This window comes from Heptranchias perlo, unplaced genomic scaffold (assembly GCF_035084215.1).
Source record: "Heptranchias perlo isolate sHepPer1 unplaced genomic scaffold, sHepPer1.hap1 HAP1_SCAFFOLD_558, whole genome shotgun sequence".
In the NCBI taxonomy this organism is placed as follows: Eukaryota; Metazoa; Chordata; class Chondrichthyes; order Hexanchiformes; family Hexanchidae; genus Heptranchias; species Heptranchias perlo.
In genome coordinates this window covers 98,424-115,863 of record NW_027139579.1, presented here as the reverse complement: position 1 = coordinate 115,863, position 17,440 = coordinate 98,424, and the positions used below count along the sequence as shown (strand labels likewise).

Sequence of the window (17,440 nt, the reverse complement as noted above, 5' to 3'; positions counted from 1 at the left end):
ACTAACAACGCCACCCCACCTCCTTTTCTTTTTTGTCTGTCCTTCCTAAATATCGAATACCCTTGGATATTCAGCTCCCAGCCTTGGTCACCCTGCAGCCATGTCTCTGTAATCGCAATTATATCGTATCCGTTTACATCTACTTGCGCTGTTAATTTCTCTACCTTATAACAAATGCTTCGTGCATTCAGATACAGTGCCTTTAGGTTTGTCTTTTTAACATTTTTAGACATCTTAACATTTTTTTGTACTCTGGCCCTATTTGTCTTATTACCATGTTTTCTGACCCGGACCCTATTTGTTAGCGCACTCTTTTGTTTGTACGCTCTGTCCCTTCCTGACCCAATCTGGTTATCCTTACCCCAATCACTTTCTTGCACTGCTTCTTTGTCTTTTCTCTTTAGTATTCTCGATTTCTCTCCACCGGGACCCTCCTCTCCCCCACCCCGATTTAGTTTAAAGCCCAATCTACCTCCCCAGTTATTCGATTTACCAGAACTCTGGTCCCAGCATGTTGAGGTGAAGCCCGTCCCAGCGGAACAGCTCCCTCTTTCCCCAGTACTGGTGCCAGTGCCCCATGAATCGAATCCCACTTCTCCCACACCAATCTTTGAGCCACGCATTCGTCTCTCTGATCTGATTTACCCTGTGCCAATTTGCTCGTGGCTCAGGTAATAATCCAGAGATTATCACCTTTAATCCATCTGCCACCTTCTTGCCCACTCACTTAACCTGTCTATATCCCTTTGCAGACTCTTTGTGTCCTCCTCACAACTTACTTTCCCACCTAACTTTCTATCGTCAGCAAACTTGGATACATTACACTCGGTCCCTTCATCTAAGTCATTAATATATAGATTGTAAATAGCTGAGGCCCGAGCACTGATCCTTGCGGTACCCCACTAGTTACAGCCTGCCAATCTGAGAATGACATAAGAAGATAAGAAATAGGAGCAGGAGTAGGCCATTCGGCCCCTCGAGCCTGCTCCGCCATTCAATCAGATCATGGCTGATCTTTGACCTCAACTCCACTTTCCCGCCCAATCCCCATATCCCTTGATTCCCAGAGAGTCCAAAAATCTATCGATCTCAGCCTTGAATATACTCAATGACTCGGCATCCACAGCCCTCTGAGGTAGAGAATTCCAAAGATTCACAACCCTCTGAGTGAAGAAATTCCTCCTCATCTCAGTCCTAAATGGCCGACCCCTTATCCTGAGACTATGCCCCCTAGTTCTAGACTCTCCAGCCAAGGGGAAACAATCTCTCAGCATCTAGTTTATCCCTACTCTCTGTTTTCTGTCCGTTAACCAATCCTCTATCCATGCTAATATATTATCCCCAACCCCATGAGCCCTTATCTTGTGTAACAACCTTTTACGTGGCACCTTATCGAATGCCTTTTGAAAATCCAAATATACATCCGCTGGTTCCCCTTTATCTACCCTGCTAGTTACACCCTCAAAAAACTCTAATAAATTTGTCAAACACGATTTTCCTTTCATAAAACCATGTTGACTCTGCCTGATCATATTATGATTTTCTAAGTGTCCTGTTACCACTTCCTTAATAATGGATTCCAGCATTTTCCCGACGACTGACAATTGCATGAGGGAGAAAGGAATAGAAGGATCTGCTGATAGGGTGAGATGAAGTAGGGAGGGAGGAGGCTCGTGTGGAGCATAAACACCGGGATAGACCAGGTGGGCCGAATGGCCTGTTTCTGTGCTGTACATTCTGTGCAGTTCTATTAAATACACCTCATCCCCTGTGTCTGAGCTGGATTTGAGCCTTGGTCCCAGAGGGTGAGAGGTCAGTGCCTGACCCACTGCCCCCACCTTGACATAGTGAGACAGTGATCAGAAGCTCAGACAGGAGGTGAAGAGCTGAAGATATTTATTAGCATCAGTATTTCTCATAAAAAGAAGACAAATAGTTGAGTTGAACGGTGAAAGGGAGGAGCAGACCGAATGACTCCCGGGAACATCCAGCATTCGAACATCAGCTGGTCTTTGGGCAATTCGAAGATTAAAAACAAACCCAGTAACTCTCGATACGAAGGTAAAAATATCACTGGACAATCTTCACTGTCACATCAGGAAGCAAAGTCCAGCAGCGGTGTAACCTTTACTCTTCGACAACTACCAGGCTGAGGTGACAGGCTGTTCCTCCGTGTTCCTGCTCATCCCATGTGTACGGCTCTCAAAACCAGCAGGTTTTCAATATACTTGAGAAGGAGAAATTTGCAGGGCCACAGGGAAAGAGCAGGGGGATTAGGACTATTGGACGGCTCTTCCAAAGAGAGAATGCAGGGCCGATGGGCTGAATGGCCTTCCTCCTGTGCTTCATGATTCGAGGTATTCAGTACTACAACTACTGAAACCAGCAGGTGTACATCAGTGCTGTCAGCTGTACACACACTCACTCTCACTGGGGTACAGTTCCACACACACTGACTCTCACTGGGGTACAGTTCCACACACACTGACTCTCACTGGGGTACAGTTCCACACACACTGACTCTCACTGGGGTACAGTTCCACAGACACTGACTCTCACTGGGGTACAGTTACACACACACTCACTCTCACTGGGGTACAGTTCCACACACACTGACTCTCACTGGGGTACAGTTCCACACACACTGACTCTCACTGGGGTACAGTTCCACACACACTGACTCTCACTGGGGTACAGTTCCACAGACACTGACTCTGACTGGGGTACAGTTCCACACACACTGACTCTCACTGGGGTACAGTTCCACAGACACTGACTCTCACTGGGGTACAGTTCCACACACACTGACTCTCACTGGGGTACAGTTCCACGGACACTGACTCTCACTGGTGTACAGTTCCACAGACACTGACTCACACTGGGGTACAGTTCCACGGACACTGACTCTCACTGGGGTACAGTTCCACGGACACTGACTCTCACTGGGGTACAGTTCCACGGACACTGACTCTCACTGGGGTACAGTTCCACAGACAGTGACACTCACTGGGGTACAGTTCCACAGACACTGACTCTCACTGGGGTACAGTTCTACAGACACTGACTCACACTGGGGTACAGTTCCACGGACACTGACTCTCACTGGGGTTCAGTTCCACAGACAGTGACACTCACTGGGGTCCAGTTCCACACACACTGACTCTCACTGGGGTACAGTTCCACACACACTGACTCTCACTGGGGTACAGTTCCACACACACTGACTCTCACTGGGGTACAGTTCCACACACACTGACTCTCACTGGGGTACAGTTCCACACACACACAGACTCTCACTGGGGTGCAGTTCCACAGACACTGACTCTCACTGGGGTACAGTTCCACAGACACTCACTCTCACTGGGGTACAGTTCCACAGACACTCACTCTCACTGGGGTACAGTTCCAGAGACACTGACTCTCACTGGGGTACAGTTCCACACACACTGACTCTCACTGGGGTACAGTTCCACAGACACTGACTCTCACTGGGGTACAGTTCCACACACACTGACTCTCACTGGGGTACAGTTCCACGGACACTGACTCTCACTGGTGTACAGTTCCACAGACACTGACTCACACTGGGGTACAGTTCCACGGACACTGACTCTCACTGGGGTACAGTTCCACGGACACTGACTCTCACTGGGGTACAGTTCCACGGACACTGACTCTCACTGGGGTACAGTTCCACAGACAGTGACACTCACTGGGGTACAGTTCCACAGACACTGACTCTCACTGGGGTACAGTTCTACAGACACTGACTCACACTGGGATACAGTTCCACGGACACTGACTCTCACTGGGGTTCAGTTCCACAGACAGTGACACTCACTGGGGTCCAGTTCCACACACACTGACTCTCACTGGGGTACAGTTCCACACACACTGACTCTCACTGGGGTACAGTTCCACACACACTGACTCTCACTGGGGTACAGTTCCACACACACTGACTCTCACTGGGGTACAGTTCCACACACACTGACTCTCACTGGGGTACAGTTCCACACACACACAGACTCTCACTGGGGTGCAGTTCCACAGACACTGACTCTCACTGGGGTACAGTTCCACAGACACTCACTCTCACTGGGGTACAGTTCCACAGACACTCACTCTCACTGGGGTACAGTTCCAGAGACACTGACTCTCACTGGGGTACAGTTCCACACACACTGACTCTCACTGGGGTACAGTTCCACAGACACTGACTCTCACTGGGGTACAGTTCCACACACACTGACTCTCACTGGGGTACAGTTCCACGGACACTGACTCTCACTGGTGTACAGTTCCACAGACACTGACTCACACTGGGGTACAGTTCCACACACACTGACTCTCACTGGGGTACAGTTCCACGGACACTGACTCTCACTGGGGTACAGTTCCACGGACACTGACTCTCACTGGGGTACAGTTCCACAGACAGTGACACTCACTGGGGTACAGTTCCACAGACACTGACTCTCACTGGGGTACAGTTCTACAGACACTGACTCACACTGGGGTACAGTTCCACGGGCACTGACTCTCACTGGGGTTCAGTTCCACAGACAGTGACACTCACTGGGGTCCAGTTCCACACACACTGACTCTCACTGGGGTACAGTTCCACACACACTGACTCTCACTGGGGTACAGTTCCACACACACTGACTCTCACTGGGGTACAGTTCCACACACACTGACTCTCACTGGGGTACAGTTCCACACACACACAGACTCTCACTGGGGTGCAGTTCCACACACACTGACTCTCACTGGGGTACAGTTCCACGGACACTGACTCTCACTGGGCTACAGTTCCACACACACTGACTCTCACTGGGGTACAGTTCCACAGACACTGACTCTCACTGGGGTACAGTTCCACGGACACTGACTCTCACTGGGGTTCAGTTCCACAGACACTGACTCTCACTGGTGTACAGTTCCACGGACACTGACTCTCACTGGGGTTCAGTTCCACAGACACTGACTCTCACTGGTGTACAGTTCCACGGACACTGACTCTCACTGGGGTACAGTTCCACACACACTGACTCTCACTGGTGTACAGTTCCACGGACACTGACTCTCACTGGGGTACAGTTCCACGGACACTGACTCTCACTGGGGTACAGTTCCACACACACTGACTCTCACTGGGGTACAGTTCCACGGACACTGACTCTCACTGGGGTTCAGTTCCACAGACAGTGACACTCACTGGGGTCCAGTTCCACACACACTGACTCTCACTGGGGTACAGTTCCACACACACTGACTCTCACTGGGGTACAGTTCCACACACACTGACTCTCACTGGGGTGCAGTTCCACACACACTGACTCTCACTGGGGTACAGTTCCACACACACACAGACTCTCACTGGGGTGCAGTTCCACACACACTGACTCTCACTGGGGTACAGTTCCACACACACTGACTCTCACTGGGGTACAGTTCCACGGACACTGACTCTCACTGGGCTACAGTTCCACACACACTGACTCTCACTGGGGTACAGTTCCACAGACACTGACTCTCACTGGGGTACAGTTCCACGGACACTGACTCTCACTGGGGTTCAGTTCCACAGACACTGACTCTCACTGGTGTACAGTTCCACGGACACTGACTCTCACTGGGGTTCAGTTCCACAGACACTGACTCTCACTGGGGTACAGTTCCACACACACTGACTCTCACTGGGGTACAGTTCCACGGACACTGACTCTCACTGGGGTACAGTTCCACACACACTGACTCTCACTGGGGTACAGTTCCACACACACTGACTCTCACTGGGGTACAGTTCCACACACACTGACTCTCACTGGGGTACAGTTCCACACACACTGACTCTCACTGGGGTACAGTTCCACGGACACTGACTCTCACTGGGCTACAGTTCCACACACACTGACTCTCACTGGGGTACAGTTCCACAGACACTGACTCTCACTGGGGTACAGTTCCACGGACACTGACTCTCACTGGGGTTCAGTTCCACAGACACTGACTCTCACTGGTGTACAGTTCCACGGACACTGACTCTCACTGGGGTTCAGTTCCACAGACACTGACTCTCACTGGTGTACAGTTCCACGGACACTGACTCTCACTGGGGTACAGTTCCACACACACTGACTCTCACTGGGGTACAGTTCCACGGACACTGACTCTCACTGGGGTACAGTTCCACACACACTGACTCTCACTGGGGTACAGTTCCACACACACTGACTCTCACTGGGGTACAGTTCCACACACACTGACTCTCACTGGGGTACAGTTCCACACACACTGACTCTCACTGGGGTACAGTTCCACGGACACTGACACTCACTGGGGTACAGTTCCTGTGTTGTGGCAGCTATCAAGGTGGGGACTGTCCAGAAATGGGATCAGCCCTCGTGATTGGACGGGTCGATGGGCGATGCCCTGGGATTGGACGGTCGATGGGAGACGCCCTGGGATTGGCCTCATCGCTCGGAAATACTCTGAAATTTGCCCGATCGATGGGAGACACCCTGGGATTGGCTGGAACGTTCAGTGATGCCCTCGGATTGGCCAGATCAATGGGAGACGGCGAGATTGGACAGATCGATGAGCGATGCCCTGGGACTGGCTGGGCAATGGGAGACGCCCTGGGATTGGCCAGATCGATGGGCGGTGCCCTGGGATTGGACAGTCGATGGGAGACGCCCTGGGATTGGCCAGATCGATGGGCGGTGCCCTGGGATTGGACAGTCGATGGGAGACGCCCTGGGATTGGCCAGATCGATGGGCGGTGCCCTGGGATTGGACAGTCGATGGGAGACGCCCTGGGATTGGCCAGATCGATGGCCGGTGCCCTGGGATTGGACAGTCGATGGGAGACGCCCTGGGATTGGCCAGATCGATGGGCGATATACTGGGATTGGACGGTCAATGGGAGACGCCTTGGGATTGGACGGTCGATGGGAGATGCCCTGGGATTGGACGGTCGATGGGCGATATCCTGGGATTGGACGGTCGATGAGAGACGCCCTGGGATTGGCCAGATTGATGGGCGATATCCTGGGATTGGACGGTCGATGGGCGATATCCTGGGATTGGCCAGATCGATGGGTGATGCCCTGGGATTGGACGGTCGATGGGAGACGCCCTGGGATTGGCCAGATCGATGGGCGATATCCTGGGATTGGACGGTCGATGGGCGACGCCCTGGGATCAGCAGGTCGATGGGAGAGGCCCTGGGATTGGACGGATCGATGAGAGACGCCCTGGGATTGGCCAGATCGATGGGCGATATCCTGGGATTGGACGGATCGATGAGAGACGCCCTGGGATTGGCCAGATCGATGGGCGATATCCTGGGATTGGCCAGATCGATGGGCGATATCCTGGGATTGGCCAGATCGATGGGCGATATCCTGGGATTGGCCAGATCGATGGGCGATATCCTGGGATTGGACGGATCGATGGGCGATATCCTGGGATTGGCCAGATCGATGGGTGATGCCCTGGGATTGGACGGTCGATGGGAGACGCCCTGGGATTGGACGGTCGATGGGCGACGCCCTGGGATCAGCTGGTCGATGGGAGAGGCCCGGGGATTGGACGGATCGATGGGAGACGCCCTGGGATTGGCCGGTTGACGGGAGGTGGCCTGGGATTGGCCGGTCACTGCCTCTTCGCCCACCGACGAGAGGGTTTCCTGTTGTGGACGGCGATTTCCATCAGTTCGCAGCCGCCAAATATCTTCTCCTGAGCCACAAAGAAGATCACCGCGCTGGCAAAATACCACCTGGCCAAGGTATAACGCCAGATCAGCACAAACATGGTGCCAACAAAGCCAGTCCAGTAGAGGATTGAGAAGCACTTGATGAGGAAGACCCTGCCTCTAGATTTGCAGGGCGGGACACGGCCCTGACCCTGAACCCGACCCTGGACCTGACCTTGACCCTGACCGAGGACCTGGCCTTGGTCCAGGGCCCTGAATGAGCGCCCCCCTTGGTAGAAGTTCCTCAGCAGCCTTTCCTTGTCCTGCCAGCGGAGGCAGCACCACTCCTGGAGCCCATCGACCGTGGTGGGCAGGTGGGCGGACGAGAAGCGGTGGATGTGAAAGTGGATTTCCTTGGGGAAGTTTCCGGTGAAGAGGTCGCGCTCGGTCTGGGGGATGTTGTGAGGGTAGGCCACGGTGATATCGTGGATCGCGTCCAGATTGGAACCTGGAACAAAACGGGCAGATGGTCACTGACAGGCTCGGGAGACGGGCCGAGCCATCCCGGGACACGTGGGTGGGGGAGGCGGAGGGGGGGGGGCTCTGTGTCAGCCCTAGCTCAGTGGGAGCTCGGTCAGGAGGTCGTGGGTCCGAGTACCGCACCAGCCCAACACCCCACCTTCTCCCCGTATCCCTCTAACCCAATCCAGAGGCTTGAACACATAATCCAGGCCGACACTCCCAGTGCAGTACTGAGGGAGCGCCGCACTGTGGGAGGGTCAGTACTGAGGGAGCGCCGCACTGTCGGAGGGTCAGTACTGAGGGAGCGCCGCACTGTCGGAGGGACAGTACTGAGGGAGAGCCGCACTGTGGGAGGGTCAGTACTGAGGGAGCGCCGCACTGTCGGAGGGTCAGTACTGAGGCAGCGCCGCACTGTCGGAGGGTCAGTACTGAGGGAGCGCCGCACTGTCGGAGGGTCAGTACTGAGGCAGCGCCGCACTGTCGGAGGGTCAGTACTGAGGGAGCGCCGCACTGTCGGAGGGACAGTACTGAGGGAGCGCCGCACTGTCGGAGGGTCAGTACTGAGGGAGCGCCGCACTGTCGGAGGGTCAGTACTGAGGCAGCGCCGCACTGTCGGAGGGTCAGTACTGAGGGAGCGCCGCACTGTCGGAGGGTCAGTACTGAGGGAGCGCCGCACTGTCGGAGGGTCAGTACTGAGGGAGCGCCGCACTGTGGGAGGGTCAGTACTGAGGGAGCGCCGCACTGTCGGAGGGTCAGTACTGAGGGAGCGCCGCACTGTCGGAGGGTCAGTACTGAGGGAGCGCCGCACTGTGGGAGGGTCAGTACTGAGGGAGCGCCGCACTGTCGTAGGGTCAGTACTGAGGGAGCGCCGCACTGTCGGAGGGTCAGTACTGAGGGAGCGCCGCACTGTCGGAGGGGCAGTACTGAGGGAGAGCCGCACTGTGGGAGGGTCAGTACTGAGGGAGCGCCGCACTGTCGGAGGGTCAGTACTGAGGGAGCGCTGCACTGTCGGAGGGTCAGTACTGAGGGAGCACCGCACTGTCGGAGGGTCAGTACTGAGGGAGAGCCGCACTGTGGGAGGGTCAGTACTGAGGGAGCGCCGCACTGTCGGAGGGTCAGTACTGAGGGAGCGCTGCACTGTCGGAGGGTCAGTACTGAGGGAGCGCTGCACTGTCGGAGGGTCAGTACTGAGGGAGTGCCGCACTGTCGGAGGGTCAGTACTGAGGGAGCACCGCACTGTCGGAGGGTCAGTATTGAGGGAGCGCCGCACTGTGGGAGGGTCAGTACTGAGGGAGCGCTGCACTGTCGGAGGGTCAGTACTGAGGGAGTGCCGCACTGTCGGAGGGTCAGTACTGAGGGAGCGCCGCACTGTCGTAGGGTCAGTACTGAGGGAGCGCCGCACTGTCGGAGGGTCAGTACTGAGGGAGCGCTGCACTGTCGGAGGGTCAGTACTGAGGGAGCGCCGCACTGTCGGAGGGTCAGTACTGAGGGAGCGCCGCACTGTCGGAGGGTCGGTACTGAGGGAGCGCCGCACTGTCGGAGGGTCTGTACTGAGGGAGCGCTGCACTGTCGGAGGGTCAGTACTGAGGGAGCGCCGCACTGTCGGAGGGTCAGTACTGAGGGAGCGCCGCACTGTCGGAGGGTCAGTACTGAGGGAGCGCCGCACTGTCGGAGGGTCAGTACTGAGGGAGCGCTGCACTGTCGGAGGGTCAGTACTGAGGGAGCGCCGCACTGTCGGAGGGTCAGTACTGAGGGAGCGCCGCACTGTCGGAGGGTCGGTACTGAGGGAGCGCTGCACTGTCGGAGGGTCTGTACTGAGGGAGAGCCGCACTGTCGGAGGGTCAGTACTGAGGGAGCGCCGCACTGTCGGAGGGTCAGTACTGAGGGAGCGCAGCACTGTCGGAGGGTCAGTACTGAGGGAGCGCCGCACTGTCGGAGGGTCAGTACTGAGGGAGCGCCGCACTGTTGGAGGGTCAGTACTGAGGGAGCGCCGCACTGTCGGAGGGTCAGTACTGAGGGAGCGCCGCACTGTCGGAGGGTCAGTACTGAGGGAGCGCCGCACTGTCGGAGGGTCAGTACTGAGGGAGCGCCGCACTGTCGGAGGGTCAGTACTGAGGGAGCGCCGCACTGTCGGAGGGTCGGTACTGAGGGAGCGCTGCACTGTCGGAGGGTCAGTACTGAGGGAGCGCCGCACTGTGGGAGGGTCATTACTGAGGGAGCGCCGCACTGTCGGAGGGTCAGTACTGAGGGAGCGCCGCACTGTCGGAGGGTCGGTACTGAGGGAGCGCCGCACTGTCGGAGGGTCAGTACTGAGGGAGCGCCGCACTGTCGGAGGGTCAGTACTGAGGGAGCGCCGCACTGTCGGAGGGTCAGTACTGAGGGAGCGCCGCACTGTCGGAGGGTCGGTACTGAGGGAGCGCTGCACTGTCGGAGGGTCAGTACTGAGGGAGCGCCGCACTGTGGGAGGGTCAGTACTGAGGGAGCGCCGCACTGTCGGAGGGTCAGTACTGAGGGAGCGCCGCACTGTCGGAGGGTCGGTACTGAGGGAGCGCCGCACTGTCGGAGGGTCAGTACTGAGGGAGCGCCGCACTGTCGGAGGGTCAGTACTGAGGGAGCGCCGCACTGTCGGAGGGTCAGTACTGAGGGAGCGCCGCACTGTCGGAGGGTCAGTACTGAGGGAGCGCTGCACTGTCGGAGGGTCAGTACTGAGGGAGCGCCGCACTGTCGGAGGGTCAGTACTGAGGGAGCGCCGCACTGTCGGAGGGTCAGTACTGAGGGAGCGCCGCACTGTCGGAGGGTCAGTACTGAGGGAGCGCCGCACTGTCGGAGGGTCAGTACTGAGGGAGCGCCGCACTGTCGGAGGGTCAGTACTGAGGGAGCGCCGCACTGTCGGAGGGTCAGTACTGAGGGAGCGCTGCACTGTCGGAGGGTCGGTACTGAGGGAGCGCCGCACTGTCGGAGGACTGTCGGAGGGTCAGTCCTGAGGGAGCGCCGCACTGTCGGAGGGTCAGTACTGAGGGAGTGCCGCACTGTCGGAGGGTCTGTACTGAGGGAGTGCCGCACTGTCGGAGGGTCTGTACTGAGGGAGCGCCGCGCTGTCGGAGGGTCAGTACTGAGGGAGCGCCGCACTGTCGGAGGGTCAGTACTGAGGGAGCGCCGCACTGTCGGAGGGTCAGTACTGAGGGAGCGCCGCACTGTCGGAGGGTCAGTACTGAGGGAGCGCCGCACTGTCGGAGGGTCGGTACTGAGGGAGCGCTGCACTGTCGGAGGGTCTGTACTGAGGGAGAGCCGCACTGTCGGAGGGTCGGTACTGAGGGAGCGCCGCACTGTCGGAGGGTCAGTACTGAGGGAGCGCAGCACTGTCGGAGGGTCAGTACTGAGGGAGCGCCGCACTGTCGGAGGGTCAGTACTGAGGGAGCGCCGCACTGTCGGAGGGTCAGTACTGAGGGAGCGCCGCACTGTCGGAGGGTCAGTACTGAGGGAGCGCCGCACTGTCGGAGGGTCAGTACTGAGGGAGCGCCGCACTGTCGGAGGGTCAGTACTGAGGGAGCGCCGCACTGTCGGAGGGTCAGTACTGAGGGAGCGCCGCACTGTCGGAGGGTCGGTACTGAGGGAGCGCTGCACTGTCGGAGGGTCAGTGCTGAGGGAGAGCCGCACTGTCGGAGGGTCGGTACTGAGGGAGCGCCGCACTGTCGGAGGGTCGGTACTGAGGGAGCGCCGCACTGTCGGAGGGTCAGTACTGAGGGAGCGCCGCACTGTCGGAGGGTCAGTACTGAGGGAGCGCCGCACTGTCGGAGGGTCAGTACTGAGGGAGCGCCGCACTGTCGGAGGGTCAGTACTGAGGGAGCGCCGCACTGTCGGAGGGTCAGTACTGAGGGAGCGCCGCACTGTCGGAGGGTCAGTACTGAGGGAGCGCCGCACTGTCGGAGGGTCAGTACTGAGGGAGCGCCGCACTGTCGGAGGGTCAGTACTGAGGGAGCGCCGCACTGTCGGAGGGTCAGTACTGAGGGAGCGCCGCACTGTCGGAGGGTCAGTACTGAGGGAGCGCCGCACTGTCGGAGGGTCAGTACTGAGGGAGCGCCGCACTGTCGGAGGGTCAGTGCTGAGGGAGCGCCGCACTGTCGGAGGGTCAGTGCTGAGGGAGCGCCGCACTGTCGGAGGGTCAGTACTGAGGGAGCGCCGCACTGTCGGAGGGTCAGTACTGAGGGAGCGCCGCACTGTCGGAGGGTCTGTACTGAGGGAGAGCCGCACTGTCGGAGGGTCAGTACTGAGGGAGCGCCGCACTGTCGGAGGGTCGGTACTGAGGGAGCGCCGCACTGTCGGAGGGTCGGTACTGAGGGAGCGCTGCACTGTCGGAGGGTCGGTACTGAGGGAGCGCCGCACTGTCGGAGGGTCGGTACTGAGGGAGAGCCGCACTGTCGGAGGGTCGGTACTGAGGGAGCGCCGCACTGTCGGAGGGTCGGTACTGAGGGAGCGCTGCACTGTCGGAGGGTCGGTACTGAGGGAGCGCCGCACTGTCGGAGGGTCGGTACTGAGGGAGTGCCGCACTGTCGGAGGGTCTGTACTGAGGGAGCGCTGCACTGTCGGAGGGTCAGTACTGAGGGAGCGCTGCACTGTCGGAGGGTCAGTACTGAGGGAGCGCCGCACTGTCGGAGGGTCAGTACTGAGGGAGCGCCGCACTGTCGGAGGGTCGGTACTGAGGGAGCGCCGCACTGTCGGAGGGTCTGTACTGAGGGAGCGCCGCACTGTCGGAGGGTCGGTACTGAGGGAGCGCCGCACTGTCGGAGGGTCGGTACTGAGGGAGCGCCGCACTGTCGGAGGGTCAGTACTGAGGGAGCGCCGCACTGTCGGAGGGTCAGTACTGAGGGAGCGCTGCACTGTCAGAGGGTCAGTACTGAGGGAGCGCCGCACTGTCGGAGGGTCAGTGCTGAGGGAGCGCTGCACTGTCGGAGGGTCAGTACTGAGGGAGCGCTGCACTGTCGGAGGGTCAGTACTGAGGGAGCGTCGGAGGGTCAGTACTGAGGGAGCGCCGCACTGTCGGAGGGTCAGTACTGAGGGAGCGCCGCACTGTCGGAGGGTCGGTACTGAGGGAGCGCCGCACTGTCGGAGGGTCAGTACTGAGGGAGCGCCGCACTGTCGGAGGGTCGGTACTGAGGGAGCGCCGCACTGTCGGAGGGTCAGTACTGAGGGAGCGCCGCACTGTCGGAGGGTCAGTACTGAGGGAGCGCCGCACTGTCGGAGGGTCAGTACTGAGGGAGCGCCGCACTGTCGGAGGGTCAGTACTGAGGGAGCGCCGCACTGTCGGAGGGTCAGTACTGAGGGAGCGCCGCACTGTCGGAGGGTCAGTACTGAGGGAGCGCCGCACTGTCGGAGGGTCAGTACTGAGGGAGCGCCGCACTGTCGGAGGGTCAGTACTGAGGGAGCGCCGCACTGTCGGAGGGTCAGCACTGAGGGAGCGCCGCACTGTCGGAGGGTCAGTACTGAGGGAGCGCCGCACTGTCGGAGGGTCAGCACTGAGGGAGCGCCGCACTGTCGGAGGGTCAGTACTGAGGCAGCGCCGCACTGTCGGAGGGTCAGCACTGAGGGAGCGCCGCACTGTCGGAGGGTCAGTACTGAGGGAGCGCCGCACTGTCGGAGGGTCAGCACTGAGGGAGCGCCGCACTGTCGGAGGGTCAGTACTGAGGGAGCGCCGCACTGTCGGAGGGTCAGTACTGAGGGAGCGCCGTACTGTCGGAGGGTCAGTACTGAGGGAGTGCCGCACTGTCGGAGGGTCAGTACTGAGGGAGCGCTGCACTGTCGGAGGGTCAGTACTGAGGGAGCGCCGCACTGTCGGAGGGTCAGTACTGAGGGAGCGCTGCACTGTCGGAGGGTCAGTACTGAGGGAGCGCCGCACTGTCGGAGGGTCAGCACTGAGGGAGCGCCGCACTGTCGGAGGGTCAGTACTGAGGGAGCGCCGCACTGTCGGAGGGTCAGTACTGAGGGAGCGCCGTACTGTCGGAGGGTCAGTACTGAGGGAGTGCCGCACTGTCGGAGGGTCAGTACTGAGGGAGCGCCGCACTGTCGGAGGGTCAGCACTGAGGGAGCGCCGCACTGTCGGAGGGTCAGTACTGAGGGAGCGCCGCACTGTCGGAGGGTCAGTACTGAGGGAGCGCCGTACTGTCGGAGGGTCAGTACTGAGGGAGTGCCGCACTGTCGGAGGGTCAGTACTGAGGGAGCGCTGCACTGTCGGAGGGTCAGTACTGAGGGAGCGCCGCACTGTCGGAGGGTCAGTACTGAGGGAGCGCTGCACTGTCGGAGGGTCAGTACTGAGGGAGCGCCGCACTGTCGGAGGGTCAGTACTGAGGGAGCGCCGTACTGTCGGAGGGTCAGTACTGAGGGAGCGCCGCACTGTCGGAGGGTCAGTACTGAGGGAGCGCCGCACTGTCGGAGGGTCAGTACTGAGGGAGCTTTACTCTGTATCTAACCCTGTACCTGACCCTGGGAGTGTTTGACGGGACAGTGTAGAGGGAGCTTTACTCTGTATCTAACCCTGTACCTGTCCCTGGGAGTGTTTGATGCTCACATGGATGCCTTTATTGTGCAGCGGTGAAAGGTTTAATTCTGTATCAGTGTGGGACATGTTCTCTCTGCACTGCTGCCTTTCTGTGTGTGAGCTGATACACTTCCTGCCCAGGGCAACGGGTTCAGGTACAAGCAGAGATTTTTGAGCAGCTGGGTGAGTGACCAGGGCCCTGCTCCATCCAAACAGCACTCCTGTCTGCAATCTATTCCCAGAGCTCGGCACGATCACTGCACAGGTCCAGGATTTCACCAAGACATGGATATCATTAGGGCCCACAGCCCACTCCCCGGGACCCCCGACATCCCACTCCCCGGGCGAACATCCCACTCCCCGAGACCCCCACAGCCCACTCCCCGGGACCCCCGACATCCCACTCCCCGGGCGAACATCCCACTCCCCGAGACCCCCACAGCCCACTCCCTGGGCCCACAGCCCACTCCCCGGGACCCCCGACATCCCACTCCCCGGGTGAACATCCCACTCCCCGAGACCCCCGACATCCCACTCCCCGGGCGAACATCCCACTCCCCGAGACCCCCACAGCCCACTCCCCGGGACCCCCACAGCCCACTCCCCGGGACCCCCACAGCCCACTCCCCGAGACTACAGCCAAATCCCCGTGACCCCCACAGCCCACTCCCCGGGACCCCTCACAGCCCACTCCCCGGGAGCCCCCACAGCCCACTCCCCGAGACCCCCACAGCCCACTCCCCGGGACCCCCCACAGCCCACTCCCCGAGACCCCCACAGCCCACTCCCCGAGACCCCCCACAGCCCACTCCCCAGGACCCCCCACAGCCCACTCCCCGAGACCCCCACAGCCCACTCCCCGGGACCCCCCACAGCCCACTCCCCGAGACCCCCACAGCCCACTCCCCGAGACCCCCCACAGCCCACTCCCCAGGACCCCCCACAGCCCACTCCCCGAGACCCCCACAGCGCACTCCCCGGGACCCCCCACAGCCTACTCCCCGAGACCCCCACAGCCCACTCTCTGGGACCCCCACAGCCCACTCGCCGGGACCCCCCCACAGCCCACTCCCCGAGACACCCCACAGCCCACTCCCCGGGACCCCCCACAGCCCACTCCCCGAGACCCCCCACAGCCCACTCCCCGGGCCCACAGCGCACTCCCCGGGACCCCCCACAGCCCACTCCCCGGGACCCCCCACAGCCCACTCCCCGGGACCCCCCACAGCCCACTCCCCGAGAACCCCCACAGCCCACTCCCCGAGACCCCCACAGCCCACTCCCCGAGACCCCCACAGCCCACTCCCCGAGACCCCCACAGCCCACTCCCCGAGACCCCCCACAGCCCACTCCCCGAGGCCCCCCACAGCCCACTCCCCGGGACCCCCCCACAGCCCACTCCCTGAGACCCCCCACAGCCCACTCCCCGGGACCCCCCACAGCCCACTCCCCGGGACCCCCCAACAGCCCACTCCCCGAGAACCCCCACAGCCCACTCCCCGAGACCCCCCACAGCCCACTCCCCGGGACCCCCCCACAGCCCACTCCCCGAGAACCCCCACAGCCCACTCCCCGAGACCCCCACAGCCCACTCCCCGAGACCCCCCACAGCCCACTCCCCGAGACCCCCCACAGCCCACTCCCCGAGACCCCCACAGCCCACTCCCCGAGACCCCCCACAGCCCACTCCCCGAGACCCCCCACAGCCCACTCCCCGAGACCCCCCACAGCCCACTCCCCGAGACCCCCCACAGCCCACTCCCCGGGCCCACAGCCCACTCCCCGGGCCCACAGCCTACTCCCCGGGACCCCCCCACAGCCCACTCCCCGAGACCCCCCCACAGCCCACTCCCCGAGACCCCCCACAGCCCACTCCCCGAGACCCCAGCCCACTCCCTGGGACCCCCACAGCCCACTCCTCAAGACCCCCACAGCCCACTCCCCGAGATCCCCAAAGCCCACTCCCCGGGACCCCCACAGCCCACTCCCCGGGACCCCCACAGTCCACTCCTCAAGACCCCCACAGCACACTCCCTGGGCCCACAGCCCACTCTCCGGGACCCCACCCACAGCCCACTCCCCGAGACCCCCCACAGCCCACTCCCCGGGACCCCACCCACAGCCCACTCCCCGAGACCCCCCACAGCCCACTCCCCGGGCCCACAGCCCACTCCCCGGGCCCACAGCCCACTCCCCGGGCCCACAGCCCACTCCCCGGGACCCCCATAGCCCACTCCCCGGGACCCCCATAGCCCACTCCCCGGGACCCCAGCCCACTCCCCGGGACCCCCATAGCCCACTCCCCGGGACCCCCATAGCCCACTCCCCGGGCCCACAGCCCACTCCCCGGGACCCCCATAGCCCACTCCCCGGGCCCACAGCCCACTCACCGGGACCCCCCATAGCCCACTCCCCGGGACCCCCATAGCCCACTCCCCGGGACCCCAGCCCACTCCCCGGACCCCAGCCCACTCCCCGGGACCCCCATAGCCCACTCCCCCGGCCCACAGCCCACTCCCCGGGACCCCCCATAGCCCACTCCCCGGGACCCCCATAGCCCACTCCCCGGGACCCCAGCCCACTCCCCGGGACCCCACCCACAGCCCACTCCCCGAGACCCCCCACAGCCCATTCCTCGGGACCCCCATAGCCCACTCCCCCGGCCCACAGCCCACTCCCCGGGA

General features: G+C 60.8%; 1 protein-coding gene across 1 annotated transcript; it reads right to left on the bottom strand.

Annotated features, from left to right (window-relative positions):
- Positions 1 to 1,879: 1,879 nt before the first annotated feature.
- LOC137315679 (lysocardiolipin acyltransferase 1-like) lies at positions 1,880 to 8,210 on the bottom strand (the record flags this gene model as incomplete). Its single annotated transcript, XM_067980188.1, has 1 exon — positions 1,880 to 8,210. A coding segment is annotated over one exon (548 nt), but the record flags the coding sequence as incomplete, so codon positions are not given.
- Between the last annotated feature and the right edge of the window lie 9,230 nt (positions 8,211 to 17,440).